Source organism: Rissa tridactyla, chromosome 8, assembly GCF_028500815.1.
Source record: "Rissa tridactyla isolate bRisTri1 chromosome 8, bRisTri1.patW.cur.20221130, whole genome shotgun sequence".
Classification (NCBI taxonomy): domain Eukaryota; kingdom Metazoa; phylum Chordata; class Aves; order Charadriiformes; family Laridae; genus Rissa; species Rissa tridactyla.
This window is the reverse complement of record NC_071473.1, coordinates 8,788,339-8,811,266: the sequence shown is the minus strand read 5'-3', so window position 1 is coordinate 8,811,266 and position 22,928 is coordinate 8,788,339. Positions and strand designations below refer to the sequence as shown.

General features: G+C 38.8%; 2 protein-coding genes across 4 annotated transcripts in view; both read right to left on the bottom strand.

Annotated features, from left to right (window-relative positions):
- The window catches only part of KCTD5 (potassium channel tetramerization domain containing 5), a 37,728-nt gene extending 26,435 nt beyond the window's left edge, over positions 1 to 11,293 (bottom strand). Inside the window, exons 1-2 of one of the 2 annotated variants that reach the window (XM_054213301.1) lie at positions 10,889 to 11,293; positions 330 to 438 (exon numbers count right to left, since the gene is read on the bottom strand). In XM_054213301.1, coding sequence (XP_054069276.1) covers positions 330 to 438; positions 10,889 to 11,131 — 352 coding nt within the window. In that variant the 5' untranslated portion in view covers positions 11,132 to 11,293. The remainder of the gene's footprint in view (positions 1 to 329; positions 439 to 10,888) is intronic. The other variant, XM_054213302.1, reaches the window with a different exon arrangement.
- Positions 11,294 to 11,418: 125 nt separating this feature from the next.
- Positions 11,419 to 22,928, bottom strand: part of PDPK1 (3-phosphoinositide dependent protein kinase 1) — a 31,746-nt gene continuing 20,236 nt past the window's right edge. For both annotated transcript variants that reach the window (XM_054213295.1, XM_054213294.1), the window contains exons 7-14: positions 22,851 to 22,926; positions 21,322 to 21,390; positions 20,742 to 20,838; positions 19,368 to 19,541; positions 18,754 to 18,971; positions 18,103 to 18,160; positions 17,036 to 17,188; positions 11,419 to 16,499 (exon numbers count right to left, since the gene is read on the bottom strand). In XM_054213295.1, coding sequence (XP_054069270.1) covers positions 16,392 to 16,499; positions 17,036 to 17,188; positions 18,103 to 18,160; positions 18,754 to 18,971; positions 19,368 to 19,541; positions 20,742 to 20,838; positions 21,322 to 21,390; positions 22,851 to 22,926 — 953 coding nt within the window. In that variant the 3' untranslated portion in view covers positions 11,419 to 16,391. The remainder of the gene's footprint in view (positions 16,500 to 17,035; positions 17,189 to 18,102; positions 18,161 to 18,753; positions 18,972 to 19,367; positions 19,542 to 20,741; positions 20,839 to 21,321; positions 21,391 to 22,850; positions 22,927 to 22,928) is intronic.

Here is a 22,928-nt window from a genome sequence, read left to right as displayed (position 1 = left end):
GTATTCTTCTGCTTCAAGAGGATTAAACCCAAAAGTTTAATACAGGAAAAATGCAAGATTATGCAACAAAAGGCATCTCCCCTCATCTCTGAATATTTATGTTCTATTTTTTACTAGGGATGTGGGTTGTGAAATGAGGAATCATACTCAAAACACTCAAATAACGGCATATACTATGATTGCACGATACCTATCAGCTTCACTTAAAACAGACTGAAATGCTACACTGATTACATTTACCGTCCACTTGTAAGTTGCTACTGGTGACTCAAGAGCAGTGAGAATAATAAGCAAGTAACAAGAAAGAAAGAGAATTAGTAACATCTTACCTTCCTCAGCTAGGTCCTTGTTAATAACCAGTTTCCCATGTCTGAGATAGTTCAGTACTGGCCCAAAGTAGGTTGGGTCTCTGTCTATTAGGTAGGCACCTGTTTCATCCTAGATTAGAAAAAAAAAAACAAACCACAAAACCAAAACAAAACACCACCAAAAAAACCCCAAACAAACAAACAAGCCAAAAAAACCCACAATGATTTGAACACCCAAGCAGGAATTGCAAGCTAACATTCAGCTTGGTGCCTGAATAGCAAGCGGGTATTCATCCCTTAAAGCCAAATTTATTAAAGAAATTAAAAGGAATTCAACAACATAGTTGCAATTGTATCAGACTGATCACTCAACTCAGTCATGTACTACACAACTTCTGTTACCTGACCAATTCCCCCCAACTCCTTATCAAGAGATTATCAATAACGTTAGCATGAAAAATCTAATCAGTGAGAACACTGAAAACTAAAGTTAAAAATAACACCTAAAAACAGGAAACTACCATTTTGTTTGGAAACCTGAAGAATCAGAACAAAGGCTACATTCCAGTGAGGTTCAAATACCAGCTTTTTTTTTTTTTTTTTTTAAATTCAAGGCAAACCAATCTACCTTCTCTTTAACCTCAACACTTTGTTCTAAAAACTTTTGGTTTTGTCTGAGGTCAGATGTACAAATACTCACAGGGTACTGAGGACAGCTATGTACCAAGCAAGGGTTGCATGTACATCTTCTAAAAAAAAGTACACTGAAGATGCAGTTTCTACCTATCTCGTGCAGACAAAGAAGGGACAGATTAAACTAACTGATGCTCTCCATAATCTTTGAAAAGTTGTGGAGATCGGGGGACATCACAGAAGACTCGAAGAAGGCTAACGTCACCCCCATCTACAAGAAGGGCTTAAAGGAGGATCCAGGAAATTATAGGCCCATCAGTCTTACTTCAGTCCCTTGGGAAAGTTATGGAATGAATCCTCCTGGGGGCTATAACAAATCAAACGAAGCACGTGATTGCGAAAAGCCAGCACGGATTCACCAAGGACAAACTGTGCTTGACAAACCTGATTGCCTTCTATGACAAAGTAACCTGCCTGATTGATGTGGGGCAAACGGTGGACATCGTCTACCTAGGTTTCTCCAAGGCCTTTGACATGGTTCCCCATAGCCTCCTCCTCAAGAAACTGCTGTGTTATGGTCTAGGCAAGGGGTCTGCGTGGTGAGTGGGGAACTGGCTGAAGGGCTGCACCCAGAGGCTCCTCTTCAAACTGGCAACCTGTCACGAGTGGGATCCCCCAGGGATCTACACTGGGCCCAATGCTGTTTAGTATCTTCATAAGTGATCTGAATGATGGGATCCTGTACCCTGACAAAGTTTGATGATGATACCAAACTGAGCAGGGAAGTGGACACTTCAGAAGGGAGAGCAGGAAGATCTGCAGAAAGACCTGGACAGGCTAACAAGAACCTAAAGTTCAACATGGACAAGCATGTAAGGTCTTGCCCCTGGGAAAACATAAATCCGGTGTGCAGAACAGGCTGGGATCTACCTGGCTGGGGAACAGTTCTGCGGAAAGGGACCTGGGGGCCCTGGTGGACAACAAGTTCAATATGAGTGAACGGTGGGCTGCAGTGGCTAACAAAGCCAACTGGGTGCTGGGTTGCATCAACAAGGGCATCACCAGCAGAGATAAAGAAGTCATTAGCCCACTCTACTCAGTGGTTGTCAGGCCACACCTGGAATACTGTGTTCAGTTTTGGTCCCAGCTATGCAAAAAAGATGTGGACAGGCTGCAGAGGGTCCAGAGAAGGGCCACCAAGATGATCAATGGACTGGGAAACCTGCCATACGAGGAAAGGCTGAGATAACAAGGTTTGTTCAGCCTTGAGAAAAGAAGGCTTGGAGGAGACCTTATCACCATGTTCCAGTGTTCAAAGGGTGGCCAAAAAGAAGATGTAGACTCCCTTTTTACAAGGAGTTACATGGAAAATATGAGAGGTAATGGGTACAAGTTACTCGTGGGGAGATCCTGATTGATTGGATACAAGAGGAAAATGTTTCACAATGAGAACTATCTGCCATTGGAATAATCTCCCCAGGGAAGTGGTGGATTCCCCAACATTGGACACTTTTAAGATTGAGCTGGACAGGGTGCTGGGCCATCTTGTCTAGACTGTGCTTTTGCCAAGAAAGGTTGGACCAGATGATCCTTGAGGTCCTTTCCAACCTGGTATTCTATGATTCTATGATTCTTTCTATAATTACAAGCTAAATGCTTTACACACTTAGACACACTGTCATTTTAGAAGAAGTGAAGGGGTGTTATATTTTCTATAAAATTAACTATTCAAGAAAATGCTAATATATTAAAATGTGCTGTCAGTTAACCTACACTCAGAGCAGACGGTGCCTGATGAAGTCTAATCACAATTTCTTCTAACCTAAACTCACGGTCTCACAAAAGCAAGACTATGCACCAAAACCAGTAGCTAGAAGTGGTGCATAAAATGGTACATTTTTAATGTTACATTAAAATATACAAAACACTTAAAGAATAAAAAAATCTACAGATACAACCCAAAAAAATTACATTAGTTGACAACTGTATGGATTATAAACTATTATTTAATATAGGAACAGAAACCAGTGAAGTTGATAAGGAAGATCTAAAACTGATAAAAAGAAACACTGTTTTAAATAAAAAAACAGTCTTTGGGCATCAGTTGAACTGAATTAAGAAACATATGGGCTTACAAAACTGGAATTCCTCCCAGTTAAGGGAAATAAGTCTCTAGAAACAAGCTTCTTCAATAAGATTACTGTATTCTTTTACACTACAGTGTTTTCTCACGTGACCCTCTGAAGCAATACTGGCCACCAGCTCTACACCATTACAGAGATAGACAGATGGGTGATAGAAGCAAAATAACTAAAAGTTCCACATGAAATCTCAAGCAACAATGGTTACTTCACTCCTCACACAAAAGGCCTCAAAAAATGAGTATTTTTTTTAACAGGCTCCAGTATCTGAAATTACTCTTACCTGAGTAGATTTCTATATACTAAACAAGCTTCCAACAAAAACACAAAGGGAACAAGCTATGTCAGGCTTTTTCTTTCAACTTCCACCTAATGACAGGTCACCAGCAACCTGCATTACCTGAATTCACCAGCCTAGCAGGTACATCAGACCTTATTATTAGCACTTGCACCAAACACGCTTTGCACACACTGACAGCATCCACTCCGGGAAACATAAGATAGAATTGCTTTTGTCTTATCCCTATTTTTAACCATTTTCCTCATCATCCACAAAGGTTTTTTTTTCTCACTCTGTCATTCCTCATCTCACTTTTTTTCCCGTTATACTCATTCCTTTCCTAGCCACTATCAAGTTTTCTTCCTCACCAAACTACCATCTGGAATCTATAAAAAAGCTTAATCTTCATATTCGTAATGCAAATACCATACCAAACATATGTATAATATACCACATATGAAAAAAGTGCCATCTCACTAGTGTAAGTTTACTCTAGGAAGCCTTTCAGGCAACAATGCGTCTTCAAAAAATAACAGAAAAGAAGAAAAAGGAAGCCAGAAGTCTTATGATTCATGGTGTAATTAACTTTTTTCTTTTTTCACATTAGTAAATATCAGTAGTTAAAGTTTAAGAACTCTGTATAAATTCTAACAGTGAGCAATCCAAATTCTGTCAGTAGGATTCACTTTAGTATGTAAATTCCATGTAAAATGATGAATAGACAGAACATATCAGAGAAACCGGCCACTTCCTCACCCAGATTACAGATATGGAAAACAGGCTTTAATTAACATTCTTCCAGAGAGAAAGATGTGTGTCTTGGACTTTGACCTTACAACTCAGGTATGCTAGAAACTAGTGCCAGGGAGTCGAGACCCAAAATGTGGACCATTCAGTAAATATTGTAAATACATGCAAAGAATGCACAGGCAAGAGGCACAAAATTGACTTCCTAGGCACCTTCCTATAGAAAATGCCTTCTCACTCCTCCTTTAGAGTGAGCTGCCTGATTATCCTTCAATGTACACTAAGCACTTCATGTTGAAATCACTAAAAGCCGATTACACTAGATCTTTAAGGATATTTATGTAAACATACATCCAATAAAAGCTGACACAGTAATGTAGTCATCTGCTCCACCTAGAACTCTCAAAATATGGGTCATAAGTCTTTCCACACTCCCAGAATATTGTCAGGATGTGCTTCATCCACATGTACATGAAAACACACTGCGTCCTCATGTGTAATTAAGCTTTTTTGACACTCTTTCTAACAGAAACATTTTTTGGTTTATCGTAAGATAATAATAATAAATTGCATGTCAAATGTGATCTAGAGAGCTTAGAGGTGTAGCTACAGTTTGCGCAGACATCACCAAACTAGCTTTAAGCTCGCTAGCGTGAATATCAACAGACTGTGTTGTTCCAACTATGGTACTTTCTCTGCTAACTAGTTAATTAGGTTTCTACAGCTTTGAAGTTTGAATCTTCACTGATGTAACTAGTGCGGATATTTTGAAGCCATTTCCCAAGTTTCAGGTGAATACCATGAATTCCAGACAAATGTATATTCTAGTAAGGTCTCAGTTTTCTCTCTTGTCAACATATTTTATACAAACAGGTGTTAATGTTTACCAGAACAGCAGCTGAAACCCAAGTTTCCTCTCTAGTCAGTATAGTCACATCACCCCACATTTTGACCCTATAGGTGTTCTATACAATTTTGCCACTCTTTGTAAGGGACACTCAAAGCAAATGCTCCGGTCATCTATGTGTATCCAACACAAAAGTTGGAACAATCACATGGGTGTTTGTATCTTTACCCAGTTATATTTTTGCATGACATTCTTCTCTCTACCAAGAATTTTTCCTTCCTTGTCCATAAATCCTAGACCTTTTACACACCTGCTTCTTTTTACGAGGACACCATTTAATAGACAACGTTGCTGAGGTACAGCGGAGGCTGCATTTCTGTATTACCACTCTCCCACACCAATATTTAGTCTTAGTTACAAACACCATGGAATTTTAGAGGAAGTCTAATAACTTGCTCTTAAATTTTCAATCCCCTGGTTCAGCGTACCAATGAAAAGACAGTGAACCTCACAACCACATCCCTTCTTCCTTAAGAATTAACCCTAAAGCGTATCTACAATCCAGTACTCACGGAGACAAAAGACACAAAATGCATGTGTATATTCAAAGAATTTGAAAAATATTGCCCCAAACCTTTAAATGATCATGTATTCCAGTCTCAAACATTTCCACTTCAATCTTTATAGAGACTGAGGCTGAAAGGAATCATAATGAATACTTAGCCTGATCTTAATTTGAAACAAACATAGGACTCAATTTATTCACAGTGAAATTTAATGTTTAGAAAGTAGTGGTGAAACTTAACCATTTTGTGCAAGCCATTCCAATCTAATTACCGTTGCTGTGAAAAATATGTACTTTCTAGCCTGGACATCTATAGTTTAACACTTCACTAGCTGGACCTCACAACTCTTTTGCTAGACTGAACAGGCTTCACTATTAGGTTTCTAGTTCTCCGTGTATGTACTTCTGGACTGAGAAGTCACTCCTTAAATTTCTTGCCAAAAAAACAGTTTTGCTCTTTATGAGCTTTTGCCAAATCACATTTCATCTTGTGACTACCCTCCAAGTTCTCCAATTTTTGAAGTGACCTTGAATTGTGGATACCAGAATCAAGTACAGGATTCCAGTAGGACTCAAAAGTAGGACCAAGTACATACATCTCCCTAATCCCGTTTAACATTCTCCCCAAGAATTGCATTAATACACTAGCTGAAATGTCAGAAATTTATTTCCAGTAAATTATCTTCATTGAGGTGAAAACTAGTCCAAAGACTTCTCCTCAAATACTTTTCCAGAATCCTGTGCCAAGCTTTTGGCCCAAAGCTGTGCGCTATAACACGGATATCTAAAAAACGGCCACCATTTGCAGATACCGAGCAAGCTGAAGTTCTGCTAAAGGCAGCAATATGCACAGAAATACAGTAATATCTGGCACTAAATCTGGATTTAGAAGTAATTGTCTCCCCTACCCCCTCTGCATTTAAAAGCTTGATCTGGATGCCCAGAACACATTTTTCTCAAACTATGTGACCTAAAAACTTTGAGCGTCAGCAGACTGCCAGTACTAATCAAGACTACATTAATAACACAACCCACCTAACCGGTCAGAAATCTCATGGACAAATAAAGTCTATCTCAGTTCTACCTTAGAATAATGACTAAAATTAAGATACTTTTTAGTGCTGACAGTTAAGGATGTGCTGCCAGGAAGATTTTGAGTTTTCTAAAACACTCAGTGCTTGCTTGCTTCCTTCCTTCCTTAACAGATTCTACCTCAGTACAATTACGCTTAACTTTAGAAAGGCATTAAAAATCAAGCATGAATACTGCTGCCAAAAACCTTATTAAGGAGGGCTGACAATCTTCTCACTTAGGGGCAAGTTTAAAGAATGATAGAACAGTTTATAAAAGAAAAACTGGTATATAGGAGATACCTGGCAGCAAAACTTACAAGCATTAACTAAGTAAAACAAGAATGAAAAAGGGAGTAAGGCTCCAGTTATCAATTTTTACATATTCATCTCTAATGCGAGATTTAAATATTCTGGAAAACAAATCCCACCGTGAACAGTAGGTATGACCACCACCACTCATTCATTTGCTGAAACGATTCTCAAATAGTCTTAAATACAAGGATGCATATCATATTGTGAAACATACTACATTCAGAGAATGGATGTCACTACCTCATTCCATTCCGCACTAGTTTTGCCACAGGGTGTGCCACGGTTAATCTCTCTTCTGTTGCTTACCTGATACCCAGAGACAGGCTGCATGGCCTTGCTGAACACTAGCACCTGAAGATAACTTGAAGGCAAACATGCTGCTTTTCTTGAAGCCTTTTAATTCTTTTTCATAGCAAGCATTAAGGAAATCTTATGATTTATGTAGTTAAATAGCAAAAAAACACGTTGGTGTCGAAATTACAGTAGAGGAAAATCCATACGTATGCAACTGATATTTGTAAAGTCCAACATATGAACTATTTCAGCTTCTTGATCTCGTTTCTAATAAACTCATCCAGTTAACTTCTTTCAGAACTTCTTAATGTATCAACGTGGTTAACTTTGAAACGCCTCACTTGTTGAGCTTAGGCAGAAACAACTCTATTATTACTTTTTGGTTTTGCTTATAGGTCTCTTCTCATCTGGATAAGCATTTCTTACGGCTTCATTTTCTAAAGATTCTCATTTGGCAATCTTGCAAAGAAAAAAAGAATGCGAACTAAACTTTTTTCTTCAAAGACATATATTTGCTGGCTTATGAGCTAATTTAATTATTGGCTCTTCTGCTCGGTTTTGCTTCTAGATGTACAATCTGCCCCCCTCCCTTTTGTCAGTTGGGACATTAGAGCTTTCCACAAGCTGGTTTAACTCCCTGAAGTTATAAAAAAAAAAATATACCTCCTCCTTCATTTTTGCTGAGTTACATACTTCTCAGATGGAGCGCGATTAAAGGAATATGAAATGTGCCTATGAACTACAAAAAGTGTTTTGTACTGTGAACGCAATTCAGTATTAATCTCTTGAAAATACATCTAAAGCTTCCCAAAGTGAGTTACTGAAGTGCATCCCAGACAAATTCCCCATACAGGAAACATGATATGCCTTGTTAAGACTAGATTTTTCATAGCTCTTTCAAACAGAGGGCCGTGGCTATCAGTTTTCATAATCTCATCTGCTGGCTCATCCCTCGGGATTCTCCCTGCCCCACCTCCCCCACATCCTCATCTGGAGGTAGGGACAAGTATGTCTGGATGGGCATAACAGGCGTCAGCCTACGTAGGAGCTCAAATACACATTCTCTCTCACTTTAAAGTTTAGGTCAAAGACCGGCTCTAATGCCCCAAGCTTTAAGAGGGCGGTATCTTTATCTAATAGCTGCACCTTGTAAGAACGACTGTTTTCCGTGCACAAAACTGTGCTGCACAGTAGTCACCGTAACTAATCTTTAGAATATGATTAAGAAAAATATGTCAACTTAGTATCAGGTTACAGCTCATAATGGGACTCCAAAAAGTTAAACCATGAAGGGAAAACCAAGTCTATTACTATCAGATTTTGATTTACATCTATATGTGGCAAAGGAGAAGAACCAGAGATAACACAAATATCACTAATTATTCCACTGAAAAACCCATGCTCATCAGTTCAAGGCTTCTGCTATTTCAAAATTAAACCACACAATCTATTGACATGCTATTGTCTCAAGATGGTACGTTCACAAACCGGTGAGGTGTCAAGGAAGGATTTTTTTCTCTTGAAAGGACATCTATGATATCTGCTACCATTCAGAGGAAAAAAAAAGGAACTGCTTGGATTACGTTTTACTATTTACAGGAGATGAAGAATCTAAAGATTCCGATTCAAATGCTTGGAAGAAAGGCTCTATGTGTTTAAGTACTCTTAGGTACTGTAATTAATACACTCTGATGGGTAATCTAAGAGGTAGCCACTTCTGCAAAATCCAAGATGACAGGTGACTGCAGAAACCAGGCTCTGAATGGCTGAAGTGAAAATCAATGACTGCAAATAGTCAAAGACAACGAGACAAGAAAATCTGACAAACATTGTACTGAAAAGCAGACCATAGTGCATATTTAACCAGAAAAGGCTTTGCTTTTTGTACATCAAATTGAAGATATCCAAGTTCATAAGCCTAGAGAATGCATCTCTGAATAAGAGGATTTTCTCTAACCCAAGATGTTCCACAACAATTTGGAGGTCTCTCTATACCTACTGCTTTTGCCTCATGTTACTGATTTGCACAATAATCTATTAAAGATAACTATAGCAGCTACAGTTTCATTAAAAAGACTACTCACAAAACAGGACAATGCAATTTGTTTGCATCTTGATAAAGTGGTTTCTATTACACTTCTACATTGGCAAAAAAGGATGATGGTAATAACCGAGCAGCTCAAATAATGTACAGGCACGTTCCTTGTAAGCAAAGGACATCTTTCTATAGCTGTGACTGCAGCTCACTTTAAGTTGTCATGTACGCTATTAAGAACTATAACTACGTTTAAGTCTAGAAACATGAAAAAAATTCAATGGGTCTCTCCACATCCCACCAAATAGCTAAGTAACCTTAGCATAAATTTATGATTTGTTGCTGCAACCCAAAAATGCAAGCACAGTAAAAAAAGAAAATGTTTAGCTTAGGAGTCTCATGAATTTTTTGCAAGATAGCAACACCTCACTGACTGTGCTCATGAAAGATGATTGATTTCAAGTGGTGAAAAAAGGCAGCCAAATGCCTAATTACAACTAAAGCATTTCTTCTAAAAATGTGCCTTCTCTCTCTCTCTCTCTGATGACATTGAGAGATAGCAAGTAAGCACCTTTTTGCAGTGGAACGACTGAAACAGGTGCCTTAATTATTAAGTGTGCCTTATCTTTTATTTAAGAAACCTTAGAAGAAAGCTTTCCTACTCCCTTACAAGTAAAGACAGTTTCTTACCTATCAGCAAGCCACCTACGTTTTAAAATTTATTTTTATAGGTCAGTTTAAGCTAATCCTCTCCAAAAAGTCCTCAAACCAAACCAAAGACAACAAAACCAATCTCTACACTGACAAACTTCAAAGTATTTTTGTCCTCTAACTCTGCAATGCTATTCAGGTTCTCTTTGCTATCCTCTTAAGCATTTAAACATCCTTTTAGGAGTTATGCATAAGAAAATGAAGAAGTTTACTAGCAGTCTCACTGCAAAAAAAAAAATTAAAAATTAATACATAAAAATCAACTCCATTTTCAACCTGTTGGTTATATATTCAAGGGTTATAAGCCGTTTCCTTCTTTTCCCTAAGTGTACTGTACTGGAAGTCCATTTTTAACCATTATGTTCCAAAACCTCTTTCAGAGCCAGAGCTATATATGAATACTTCATATCCATTGCTACATACCACTCCATAAATAAAATCTTAATCAGGAACTTTTCTTTCCCTACTCAAAATGAGTCAGAATGAATCCCCGAATATTCAGTATCACCCACCATTTGCAGTCCCTGCAGAACAAGTAACATTTTACCCAAAGAATGGCTGAAGCACCAAACGCGATGGCCAAGTGAGGGAGGTTATTATCAAAAGAAGTTCGATTTGATTCTTGAAATTGAACGAGAGGGTGATGACAGTGCAGAAATAACACGGCAGCAGCTCAGGCAGATAGTCCATTAAAACGCTAAAACTAAACCTGAGCAAACAACATGAAAATTGAGGCAAACACTCGAAGGATCCTGCGCTCTCGGCGGTGTTTATAGTCAGGTGTGTGATTCAGGAACCAACCCCCACCCCCTGGAAGTACACGCGCCCTGGAAGCACAGCCCCGCCGTGCCCCCCCTTCCCCTGGGGCTCACCGGCGGCCCGCCCCGCAGGAAGCGCACCGGGCCGGGGCTCGGCGGGGCCGGGGCCCGGGCCCCCACTCACCTTGTCCGAGTCCAGGTCGGGGTCGGCCTGGCAGAGGCGGAAGAGGAAGGACTTGGGGTCCCTGCAGAGCGTCTGCCGAGTGGTCAGGAAGCAGGTGCCCCCCACGTTCAGCCGCACCCACTTGCCGGGCACCGCGCCGGGCGGCGGCGCTGAGCTGCACCGGCGGCAGGGCCCGCCCGGGCCTCCCAGGCCGAGGCCGCCGATGGGGGGAACCGGGAAATCGCAGTGGTTCTCCGCCGCCATCCTCGCCGCCGCCGCCGCCGCCGGAAGGGTCCGCCCCAGCTACAGGTCCCCGGGCGCACCTCCCACCGGAAGCGTCCCGCTCCCACCCCGCTCCCTGCCCGGCGCCTGCGCCCGAGCGCTCCGGTCCGCCGGCGCGGCCTGGTCCGCCGGCGCCGTGCGCGATGAGGGGCGGCGGCGGAGCCCGAGCGGCCGGCTGCCGGCTCAGCGGGGCGGGCGAGGCAACAGCGCCCCCCGCCGGGCAGGAGGACCACCCCCCCCACCCTCGGAAGGAAGAGGCGGAGGCCGGGCCAGGACCCTACATGCCTTTATTACAGACTACCAAGCATAAGTGAAATCCATCATCCAGTCACTAACTACACATCTACAGCACAGAGATCTGTCGAGAGGAGAATAAACAGTCATTAAATTATGAGATATGATTAAATCATCGACCAATAGAAAATTTATATAATAAAGCCAGAAAAAAGGTGTAAAATATAGTTTACAATAATTATTCACATTCAAGGCTGTACATCAATACATACAACACCATGGCCCCGAACATGAATTCAATCCAAATAATTCATATATTAGAATTTAAATAACACAGACTGAACTAGAGGCCAACAAGAGCCAGCAAATAACCTTATAAGAATAAAAATACAAAAGTGTGTATCTTATATCATTGCATTATTTGCTTCTGTTTTCACGAGTTCTTAGAGGAGGGGAGATTGTTTTGTGGTGTTGGTTGAGGGGGGCTGGGGGGGTGTCTTTGTTGGGGGTATTTTTTTTATTTTTTTATATTATTTTTTTTTTTGCTTTTATCTGTACATCACAGTTACAGCTACAAACCAGGTAGAGAATATTACACACGTAACTGACTGCCACCAACCTGAAAACAGCTAGCATACAACTATCGAAACTGATTATGGTTCCTGGTTCCTATTTTTTTTTCTCTTTTGTCAGATACAGTAATTGTAAGTTCTGCTACAATTTAGAACATTTGCCACATCCAATCAGAGTCAGTACATGGTCATAGGAAGCTTTGTCAAATGGCAACCATCTACATTCACTGCCATGCTGACAGACAGACCAGGTTATTGGGTGCTTAAGAACCTCTCCAATTGTTTGCTGCATAAAAGTCATATTTCTTCCAAGAAAGAGGAAACATTCTTAAATTACCAGTCTCATCTTAACTGAAAGCGTGCCATTTTGGGTCAGAGAATTACTTGTCTGTAAGCTCACTTGATCAACTGATGGACAAACTGTGTCATGAAGCTTTGCAGGAGCACTTCCATTTGATTAATAAAATATTTGCGTAAAATATTACAGGCATTCAGCAAAATTTCAGATATAAATACCACACCTATTTGTGTAATTCACCAGTAGAAAGAATGATCAGAATCCACAAATCACATCTTTAGGCAGCTATTAATACACAAGTTCCTTCCTCAGCAAGGTGTTAAAATTGAATGTTTTGTCCACAGGTCAAACGAAGTAATTGTGTTGACTTTACCAAATCATTCAAAAGAAACTGTTAAATGTACATGTGAGAAATCCTCAGGATTCTTCAAAGCTCCAGCACAAAACGTAATGATATCAAGCACAATAAATTAAGCATCTTGAACTACAAAACTGTATTACAATTATCACATTTTTGTTTTAACCTACAGAGTTTTTTCCAGGCTTATGTATAGCAGATACTTCACAGCTAAATCACATCAGAAGGACAAAAGTAAGTGGAGCACAGTACTATCTGATAGTTTGACGTCTTCAGCATTTAAGTGCTTCGCAAATAAGATGTTAGTAGGTAATATCAGTCTGCTCCCAGTGCCTCAACATCACATCTGAAGCAAGTCTTCCTTAATATAAATCCTTCTCAAAACTGGGCTTTAAGGCCAACGGTAATAAAACTAATCTCTCCAGTTTATCAAAGTAGTTTTAAACTTCCTGTGACTGGGCCGGACACTGAATACAACAGTGTGATTCAAAAATCCTTTCTATCAGTAGTACTTCATCATTTCTTAAGCTCCACCCCACAGAGAACAGATGCAATAAACACCTTCCTGAAGTTTAAATCCCAAGCCAAACAAAATCACAACATTATTGACCAGATTCTTTATAACTGATTAGCAATTGTTCAAAATGCAAAAGACTTAATGAATCAATCAACAGATTGGGTTTTCAGTAGGTTTGTAATGAGGAGCCTGAAGAAGAGTCTTCAGCTGCCTAACAACCCTTCTTGTGCTTTGAAAGACCTCAGATAGAGAGTAGAGAAATTATCTGGCTTATCTGCAGCTCTGAAGAACCTCCCTTGTACAGTTCATTCCATGAACTCCTATGAACCACAGGAGTGATCTTCAGGACAAAGATCTGAAGCTACCCCACTTCAGGTATAAGCATTTAAAACAGGAACGAGCCCTTCATAGTATGCAGCACCTGCTAATACACATTTAAGCAGACAAACTGGTGAAACACACTTAAATCCACATGATTGCTTTTGTCTTGCCTCTATTCTTCTGCAATCTTTCAAAACCACAGATTTCACTTACAGTCCAAGACAGACAAATACCCCTCCCAGAAAAGTTCTAGTCCCTTCCCAACAAAGCAGCAGCTAAGGAAGACTCGATTTAGAACACTGAAGCGCTAAGGGGAGGGATACCTGTAAGAGATGCTCACAGTTTTCTAATGACGGCATTGTCGAAAGAAAAAAGGAATACTAGAATGCAGAAATCAGCCTTCCAGACAAGCTTCTTGATAGCTTACTGCTATGGAGATTTCTTTGGCTGAAAGCTTTTGGTGGGCAGGACAGAAGTCTACTGAGAGAGGATTTTCAAGGTGTGAAAAAGCACAGTAATTACTTTGTCACAGTAAAATGACTACAAGTCTAAATATTACAGAAAACATGTTTAAGCATTCCTAGATTTCCACCTAGAGAACAAGCCAATGGAGATCACTCCATCTTCCCAATGAAGCCAAGGTGTTCACCATTAGCAGAACAACTTTGCCAGACTTCTTATGTGAGGCCAAATTTTGTCACACCAAACAGCAGTGGCATCATGAATCTCCATCACTGCCAAACTCTCCTGTATAAAGTTGGGAATACATCGACACCTCTATACCAAAGGCTAAACCCAAAAGCAGTAGGGTTGCCTCCAGTGGACCCAACATACACCTGGAATTTGACAGCCAGCGAACAAATGGACAGCACTGCAACGAACTTAAAATGCACGTCATCTTGGTTAGAATGGTAAATACAGGATTAATACAGGCACAGACAGAAAGTGTACTGTGCTACTCCAAATTTTAGTGACAAAGAGTGTACCTTGCATGTGACGAAACGTCTCATGATGCAGAGGGAATGGTGTTCTGTCTTTCTCATCTCAGCCGTTTACAGGACACCTCAGTTCCCTTAACACCAGGCACTGTAAGCCAGTGATTTACTTTTATCAAGTCTGTGTACGTGGTGGGTTAACAGAAGACTACAGGAACATACTTCCTCAAAAAGGAAAGGCAACTGCACTCTACCCTTTAAAGACCGAAAGATACTGGAAAAGCTGAACTGTCATCAAGTTCAACCACACAACACAGCTTTTAAGAGATAAGTAATAAATCTCCTTCACCCCGTACAATAACAAAACACCCAACATTCATGTGTTTTCTGAGAAATCTGATGAACCACTGCATTTAAAATACTACTTCTAGAACAGTAGTTTTTTTTCATGAGTTTTTTCAACATTGCAATGGAGCATTTCTTTCTTTGGTGGAAGGAAAAGCACATCATAGTAGGAGACCTCAAAATGCAAAGAGAGAGTATGCGCAGAAAGTGAATAAATAGGTGTGATGTTTACACTGCTTTTAAAACAAGGAAGGAATGCCTTTGTCCAGACCTCGGTCATTCCTCTCTGCAAGGTTCAGGAACACAAGCATGTTGAAAATACCATTAGGGAAGTTGTTTTTAGCACATAGAAAGTTATGTCTTTGCAACACTGTAAGAAATGTTTGACCACAAAAAAAAGCCTTAATTTGAAGGGGATAAAGGAGATCGATATGAAAAATATTTTCATTTTATAGATATGCCTTAAGTACCATATATTTTCCTCTTTGTATCAATATTTTCCTTTGAATTTTTAATGAGATTACTTTATGGAACTAATATTTCAATTGCGTAGATTTTTTTCAAAGTTGCTAAATATTTGGCCAAGGACCAAAAATAGGATTATTTGTACATCTCCTTATACAATGAGACAAAAAAAAAGTCAAGTAATCAATTGTACAAAGCTTTCACACTTCCTTCTCTACCCAGGTAATAGGTTGGCCCCACTAAAATGCACAATACATACACACCCTGGAAAGAAAGCTTCTAGCCCTCATCTCCTGAAAAGGTGAAAAACTATTTACTACTTCAATAGTAACCTTTTCCCCCCATACTAACTAGTTAATTTTTTTAGTTAGCATTAGTTAAAAGCATGCTGGTAAGCTTATTGTCCCTTGATTAAACACACATATGATTCATATTAAAATTTAAATTGAATGTTTAAAATCTTATATGCTTCAGAAGCCAACACTTCAATTTTAGAAAACTTTTCAGTGCCATGTTCAGCATTTTACTCTCTCACAACCTGTATCACTGGAGCCTGTCTGCCAGACACATACATCTGATTCATTCACATAATTACTAAAGTACCACATAAATCCTGCAACCAGAACTATATTAGGAATTACACAAGGGTGCAACTGACCTGGCTACAAATGCCATATACCAATAAGCTGGGGGACTGTGAGGAAAGGAAGAGAAAACAAAGAGGTGGTGCTTAGGAGAGGCGTATAAAAGCTCCCTGATGAGATACAGTTTAATGATAATCTGAAAGTCACAGAAAACTCCAGCCCCATAAAATGCAAGGCTGGTACATGATTCGGCGTGTGTGCGTGTGGATTGGTTTTAACTTATCTTAAAGTGAAGCTGGTAATGCAAGGTCTATTCACTAGTCTGCAGCAGAAATTGAGCTGAAGTGCACAAAAGCAAGATCTTCACTGCAATGATATGCATGTGGAAGCCTCAACAGAAGCACAAAGAGCGAGCAAAGCGACCCTGAATTCCATTAGGTTTTTGCTTCTTTTTTTCTTTCTTTTAAAAAAAAAAAAAAAACACAAACAGAACATTTCAGACATATGCTTCCCCTTGAGATGGTAACAGGTGGGTTGAAAAGATTCCTCTGATCGGCTGCACACGGAGTTCTAGCAGCAAGTAGGGAAACTGGGAAATTTTGGATGAGCTTTACTATTTAGCAGCATTCTGGTGGTATCTGTGCCGCCAAACTTCATGTATCTTTTTGCACCATTTATGAGCATTCCCACTCGGGTCCATCAGGTAATATGTCCTGTTTGGCTATAAGTGAACAACATTTTAATGAGTACTCCGAACAGTTTAACCAAAAAACAATCATTATTTTGCAATCCGTTCATAAACTTTCCAAAAGTTAAATTCAACTACAATTATGTAACATTATATATTACTGAATAACCATACGTCTGGCATCTCAGTATTGTTAAGCAGTCAACTGACAATATATTGTCGGTACACTTGTGATCCACTATTTACAAAGAGGGCTGAATTTTTAAGAGTCCTACTTAAGAACTTTGTTCAAATCCCAAAATCCTCTGATAGATTATTTACACATGAATAATAAAAAAAAAATACACTAGTATTTTTGTGGGAAATGCATATGTCAGGTTTTTTTGTTGGTGTTTTGTTTTGGGTCTTTTTGGGGTTTGGGTTTTGCATTTTTTTGTTTTAAATTAAGACTATCAACACTTGTCTTTAGGGAACTATTTTCTCCAGAAAATATTTGTGTGGTGACAACTTACAGCAGTTGTCCAAGGACCTTAGTACAACTTACAAAGAAATTAAAGAAAGTCACTTACTGTGTGAACAAAAAATGTCTTAAAATTCTTGGCTTCTGGCCGCAACTCTAAAGACCATGGAATTTCTCCTTTTAGAACTTTGTTGACGGGATCCACATAATACAGGTGGGGCCCTTCTGTGAGCAGCAACTGGCGCCGACGTGCAAACAGTCCCTAACAAGAAAAATAGAAGCAGCAATGCAAAAAAAAGCATGAGAAAAAAAAATCTAAGCATGTAGGTCTCTGCATTTAACAACAGAGGTAGAATTAAAACAGCTCAGCAATAGGATAATATGTTTGAGTTCAGGGGAGTTTTTTGTTTTCCTTTTCCTTTACTTATTTGACCTCGCTCGTTTTTTAGGGGGTTGCAGTGCATCCCTACTACATGGCAAAACACAAGTACTATTTTAAGAAAGCATCTTCAAGTTCTAACAACACAAAACATCTGGCTGTACAGAGTGAAGCAAAATCTATTTGTCAAAGATTCCAGCGCAGAAATCAATAGTCATGATTTTGTAGGGAAAATTAGGAACTAGCAGGCAGTAACTTGGATGAAAGAGAACCTATGCTCCTGTTAAGCTGACACAGACTATCATTGCTCATCTGTACTACGTTAAAGTTAATACTTAAAGCTGTTCTAATGTCACCTCTGCCTCTCTTAGGAGACAAGCACTAGTTAGATCCAGGAAAAACACCACAGCTAAGCAACAATATGGGCTTGTATTTTACTTTCCGATATTTGTGGCTCAATCCACATGTAGACGTGCATCAAGACAAAGCATTTTGTGGGCTATATCAGATTGGTAAGAGGAGGGGGAACAAAAACTCATTTACTACAGTCTCAAAACGAAAGCATCAATAGCACATTTACTTTCAGCCTTTTCCAAAAATCAAGACCACACCACTAAATTAAGAAAGAGCAACCTATTCACGAGAACACGTTACATTTTAAAAAAATAAACAAAACAACGTAGCACTTACAAATAAGTTAAACAAGGAAGCTCTAAAACAGGTTCCTTATTTATGCTGCAACTACACAAAAATGTGACAGCTGAATCTTGTTACAGGGAATTAAGAAAAGCCCTTACCTTTCTTTTGTCCACTGGACCCATTTTTAGGATTAAGTTATTTTCTACAAACTGATGCCTTAAAAAAAAAAAGAAAAATAACTATTACTCCAGAAGTAATTCTTCCACAGAAACAGCTTTTATTATTATTATCAAGCAATTTTTCATGTCTTTCCCTAGTGTCTCCTCTTCCACCAAAAAGTCCTGAACAACTTTACTAGATGAATTTTGGACTCTTCTTCATTCCATGCCAAAGAGTTATTTCTAAAATCTGACGGGGGAAAAAAAAAATCAAAAATGAGAAACTCCTTTCAAGAGTGAAGATAAATGCTATTAAGGATATGGTCTGGAGGTATTTTGGTTAGATATCGACAGAATATTATCATTCAAAAAAAACCTCCCAACTTATGGCAACTGTAGAAAGAAGGAACCTTTTCTAGTTCTAGGACTCTAGAGGGAAGACTTCTCACCACTGGTATAGCATCATTTCTGTCTGTCTTATAAACATGCTTTACAACATCATCTAGACCTTGTAAATTCTAGAAAGATAGCATTAGGTTTCACTGCTATTACTTTAAAAATAGAAGTCAAGAAAAAGATAGTTTGCTTAAAGATATTCTGGATTCCTCACTGCTGTGCAAGTAACAGATGAGCTATATTCAAAGATCTTACCAAGGATTTCCACCAGCTTGTTTTGCCAGAAGTAACCTCTTTTCATCTTCAGAAAACTGTAAGTCCAGCTCAAATGAATTGTTGTCAAGATCATGAATATACTGTTCAATATTTCCTCCTGATGTCTGTGGTGTACTTGTCTCCGGGGCAGACAGGGAATGGGAAGAGGCAGAACCAGAAACTTGCATGCAACCAAACTGACTCAGGAGATTGTCATACTAAAGGAGGAAACAAAATGAAGTAAAGAAATTTCTTTGATTAAAAAGCTTCTTTTGCACTAACTGAGGCTTTTAATTTAAGCATGTTTATTATGCTTTTGGGGAAAAAAGACAGCCTACTCGCCATAGATTAACAGGCACTTATCCAAAAAAGTATGCTTGGTCATAAGCCAGCCAACCAGTATTTTTCCCAAACGCTCACTTTTATCAGAAAAAAAAAATGCTGACTAGTTCAAATTTTAACCAGCAATTTTATATTAGATTCTTAATAATCGAGTCTTCATTAAAATATAACTTATCAGTAAATTTCAATAAAAATATTTAATATGCAATAATTATGCTTTAATGAAAGTCTCAGGCAGCATCAGAGCTGCATACAGCAATAGACAAACATACATTTCCATAACAGTCTTCATCATCCTCTGACATAGCAGGTAAATACGCTGTAAGTTTTGGGGGTGTTTGAAGATGTAGGTTCTCCCACACAATGGATTCAAAGAAGGGGTGAGCCTTAAGAGGTCCATATCCTCCCATTTCTTCACAGCCTAATCTGTTGGTAGCATCTAGAACCTGAGCAAATTACAATTAAGTTAACATGCATAAAATAATGACAAGGAAGGGGTGAGCATGATTCGCATTTGCACAGTAACATGTGAAGTCTCGAGTTGGTCTCACTGCCCTAAGCATACATATCTAGAATATAAGGAGACTCTTTATAATACAAGATGATATTTGTCAGCATGTCTTGTCAGCAACATTTTGTATTAGACCAGCTCACAGATCTAGAGAAATGAGCACTTCTTTGGGTCCACACAATTTTTTGGCTTTTCTTCATGAAGACAGAAACAAAACCAAGCAAACACACAGAAGGCCTGATGGAGCATAGCTCATTTAAGTATAGTCCAGCATCATATTCTAGTGATGCAAGAACCTGTGGAAGCTATAGTTGGTGTCAAACATCAACCTCTCAAGCACCCTAAAACTGCATAGTCCTCAGGATGTTAATGCAACCTAGACCTTACCATTCAGCAGGCACTGGCTTGGCCATAGAGCTGGCCTGGACACAGGAACACACTGCTAGGCCCTGCACAACAGTTGCGCTCATCATCCACAAACATTAGACAGTTTCCTCCTCACCCCATGCCCCACGCTAATATGCTAGACTGTGGAACTTCAAATGGCTTATACCACTCAAAATGTTCTCTGCATATTAATTTTAGTGTCACGGCTACATCTCACTGCTAAGACAGAACTATTTTTTCTTCCTATCTGTCATTCATGTGCAGAGTAATTCTTCGGCTGATATTATTGAGATACGCATTAAGTGCAAGGTAAATGCATGCTAACATGCAAGGTAAGTTGATTTACATTGGTATGAATATCTCCCTGTGATGTATAGAACACTGTTTTCAACTAAACGATACAGTATACAACTCAACAAGAAAGAATCTGAGTACTCTGTAAAGCTAAGTATTTCAATCTTAACTTCTGTGTGTAATGCACAGTATTTAGAACCATTTGTTTCCATTTCGCTGAGAGACATTCCTTGTCCACGCTTTATAATTCAGATTTAAAATAATAATAATAATCTAAGTGCTCTTTAATAATGGATGTTGATTTTCAAGACACTCCTCTACACAGTTAATAGTGCTCACAGTCATTCTTATTATAAGATTTGCAATGGAGTGCACAGAAACTTTAGGAAAAAAGAACTACGTAAACTGAATGTTTCCAATGTTATCAAATCATTTAACAGCAGCAAATATTTACCAATAGCTTTTCAACAAGGTCTTTTGCCTTGGGAAAAAATTTTTCTGGGAAGTCATATTCCAACTTTATTATCTTCTGGAATATAAGATACTCATTTCTGCAAAAGAAAAATATTGGCTTTTGTTATTAGTTCTTCACAGTCTTTCACCCTAACAGCGCATAACCTGGACAAATATTAAACAGGAGATCTACAAGTCACATTCTCATCAATCTTTCTAGGGTAAAGGCGTACACTCTTCCAAGTATCTATGATTCTCTAAGTACCAGATACTTGAATAATAACAAGGAAAGTTCAAATGACTCAATACAGAGGTGCCTCATACCCCCTTCATAGTTACCTTTATGGTATAAATTACATGTGAAATCCTAGGATAAATTAAGGAATCTCTCTCAGAAGCAGTAGCTATAGCTGTCTGATCATTTTCATGACATCAGAAAGGACAAATAAAAGCAGGCATGACATTAACACCAACACTGCACCATAAAAAGTTGTACTTCAGAACTGGTAGTGAGGTAAAAGCCAAAACCAAGTCAAATATAATTATGATCTACATGTAAAGAATTAGCTTAAATCTCTTACCCAGCTCTAAATGGAGGCAATCCAGCTACAAGCTGATATATTATACATCCCAGAGCCCAGAGGTCAGAGCTTCAAAAGAAAGGAAAAAAGACACCCACATTGCATGTTTTCCTATAAGAAGTCTTTAAACTGTAATTTAAAACATTTTTTTAAGCTTCTGCTAATTATAACATAGCACAAACACATTGGAAAAACCTGCCTAGCATAATTTCCACACTATTTTCACTTAATTCCTTGACAGAAGAGTACAGTAGCAACAAAACTTTCCAAAAAAAGTATACAGTAACCATCCCACAACAACTGACTACATGTGCAAGACAGCTGAATTCTCAGTCAAAATAATTAATGAGTATGTAATGAGACTAAAAGAATACCTATTTTCCACTACCACAATTCAAAGATGCATCCACCATAACGCAATAAATGCTCCTTCAGAATTAAAATCCTTTCCTCTAAATATTTTATGCAAAAAAAAGTCACAATACAGCTTTTTCACTTAAAGCTTTTATGAAGACACAAACAAAAATGGTACATGGGTGAGGGAAAGTCCTAAGTTTTAGTGCGTGGGCCTGAAAGATTATTTTCAACTTATTTTATCTTGTGGCAAACTATATGTAGATTTGATTAAAGCTTAGAAATCCTCATGGAAGACTAAAATACTAACAAAGACTCAGAACTACTCAAATTAAGAGTTTTCTGTGAAGATGAAGCATTACACAACTTCTAAGAGGAGATGATAGCATGATGAAGTCTTTCCATTAGCCAAACCAGTCAAAATCGCTTTACTAGAAGTAAAAGTGAAAAATCTAGTGGTATTTCTATACTTTCAAGAAATGCTAGCACAAATTACCACAGTTATCCCTGTAAGAGATCTCTCTTCCCTATGATTTGTCAGTGATTACTTTGATTATTCTTCCATCATTGTAATAAAATAGATATACAACAGTCTGTAGGTTACCATCAAGAACCAATTTAAAGGGGGTAAGAAATTTCTCAAGGATATCACTCATACAAGACAGAGAGATGAGCTTTAAACCACTGCAAACCCCAAGCAGGGCCTGGCAAAGATAACTGTAAGTTGATCTAAATACAAGTCAGGGAAAGCTGTAGCTTTTCGCCTAACTGACAGAATGCAACATTCTGCTGCTTTTACAGCAGGAATTACTGTATTAGAGCAAGCTTATATAAAAGAGAATAAAAATAATTATATTATTTGGATAATAGAAAAAGGTTTTCTGACTTATTTATGGGTAAGGGAAATCCAACTTCACATTACACACCTTCTCCTGACAACACCTACTGCTGTCTGCAGAACTCCAGAAGGTAGATGAACTGAGGAAGCCAGCACTCAGAGAAGAAGTAATACTTTTTAAGAAAAAAAAAATTTCAAACTCTCTTAAAAGACCTTTATACTCAAGCATCTTGTTTCTTTGTAATACAAAGCTTGCTTGCTTTATTTATCCCCTCCCCACCATTTGACAGTATCCTGACAGAGTCAGTGAAGTTCTGAAATACAATCGAGTCCTCACCTTTTACAGGCAGATTTCTCTGTCAGCAGCTCTGGAGAAACATACTGTGCTGTCCCTACAAATGAGTTTGCCCGCGCT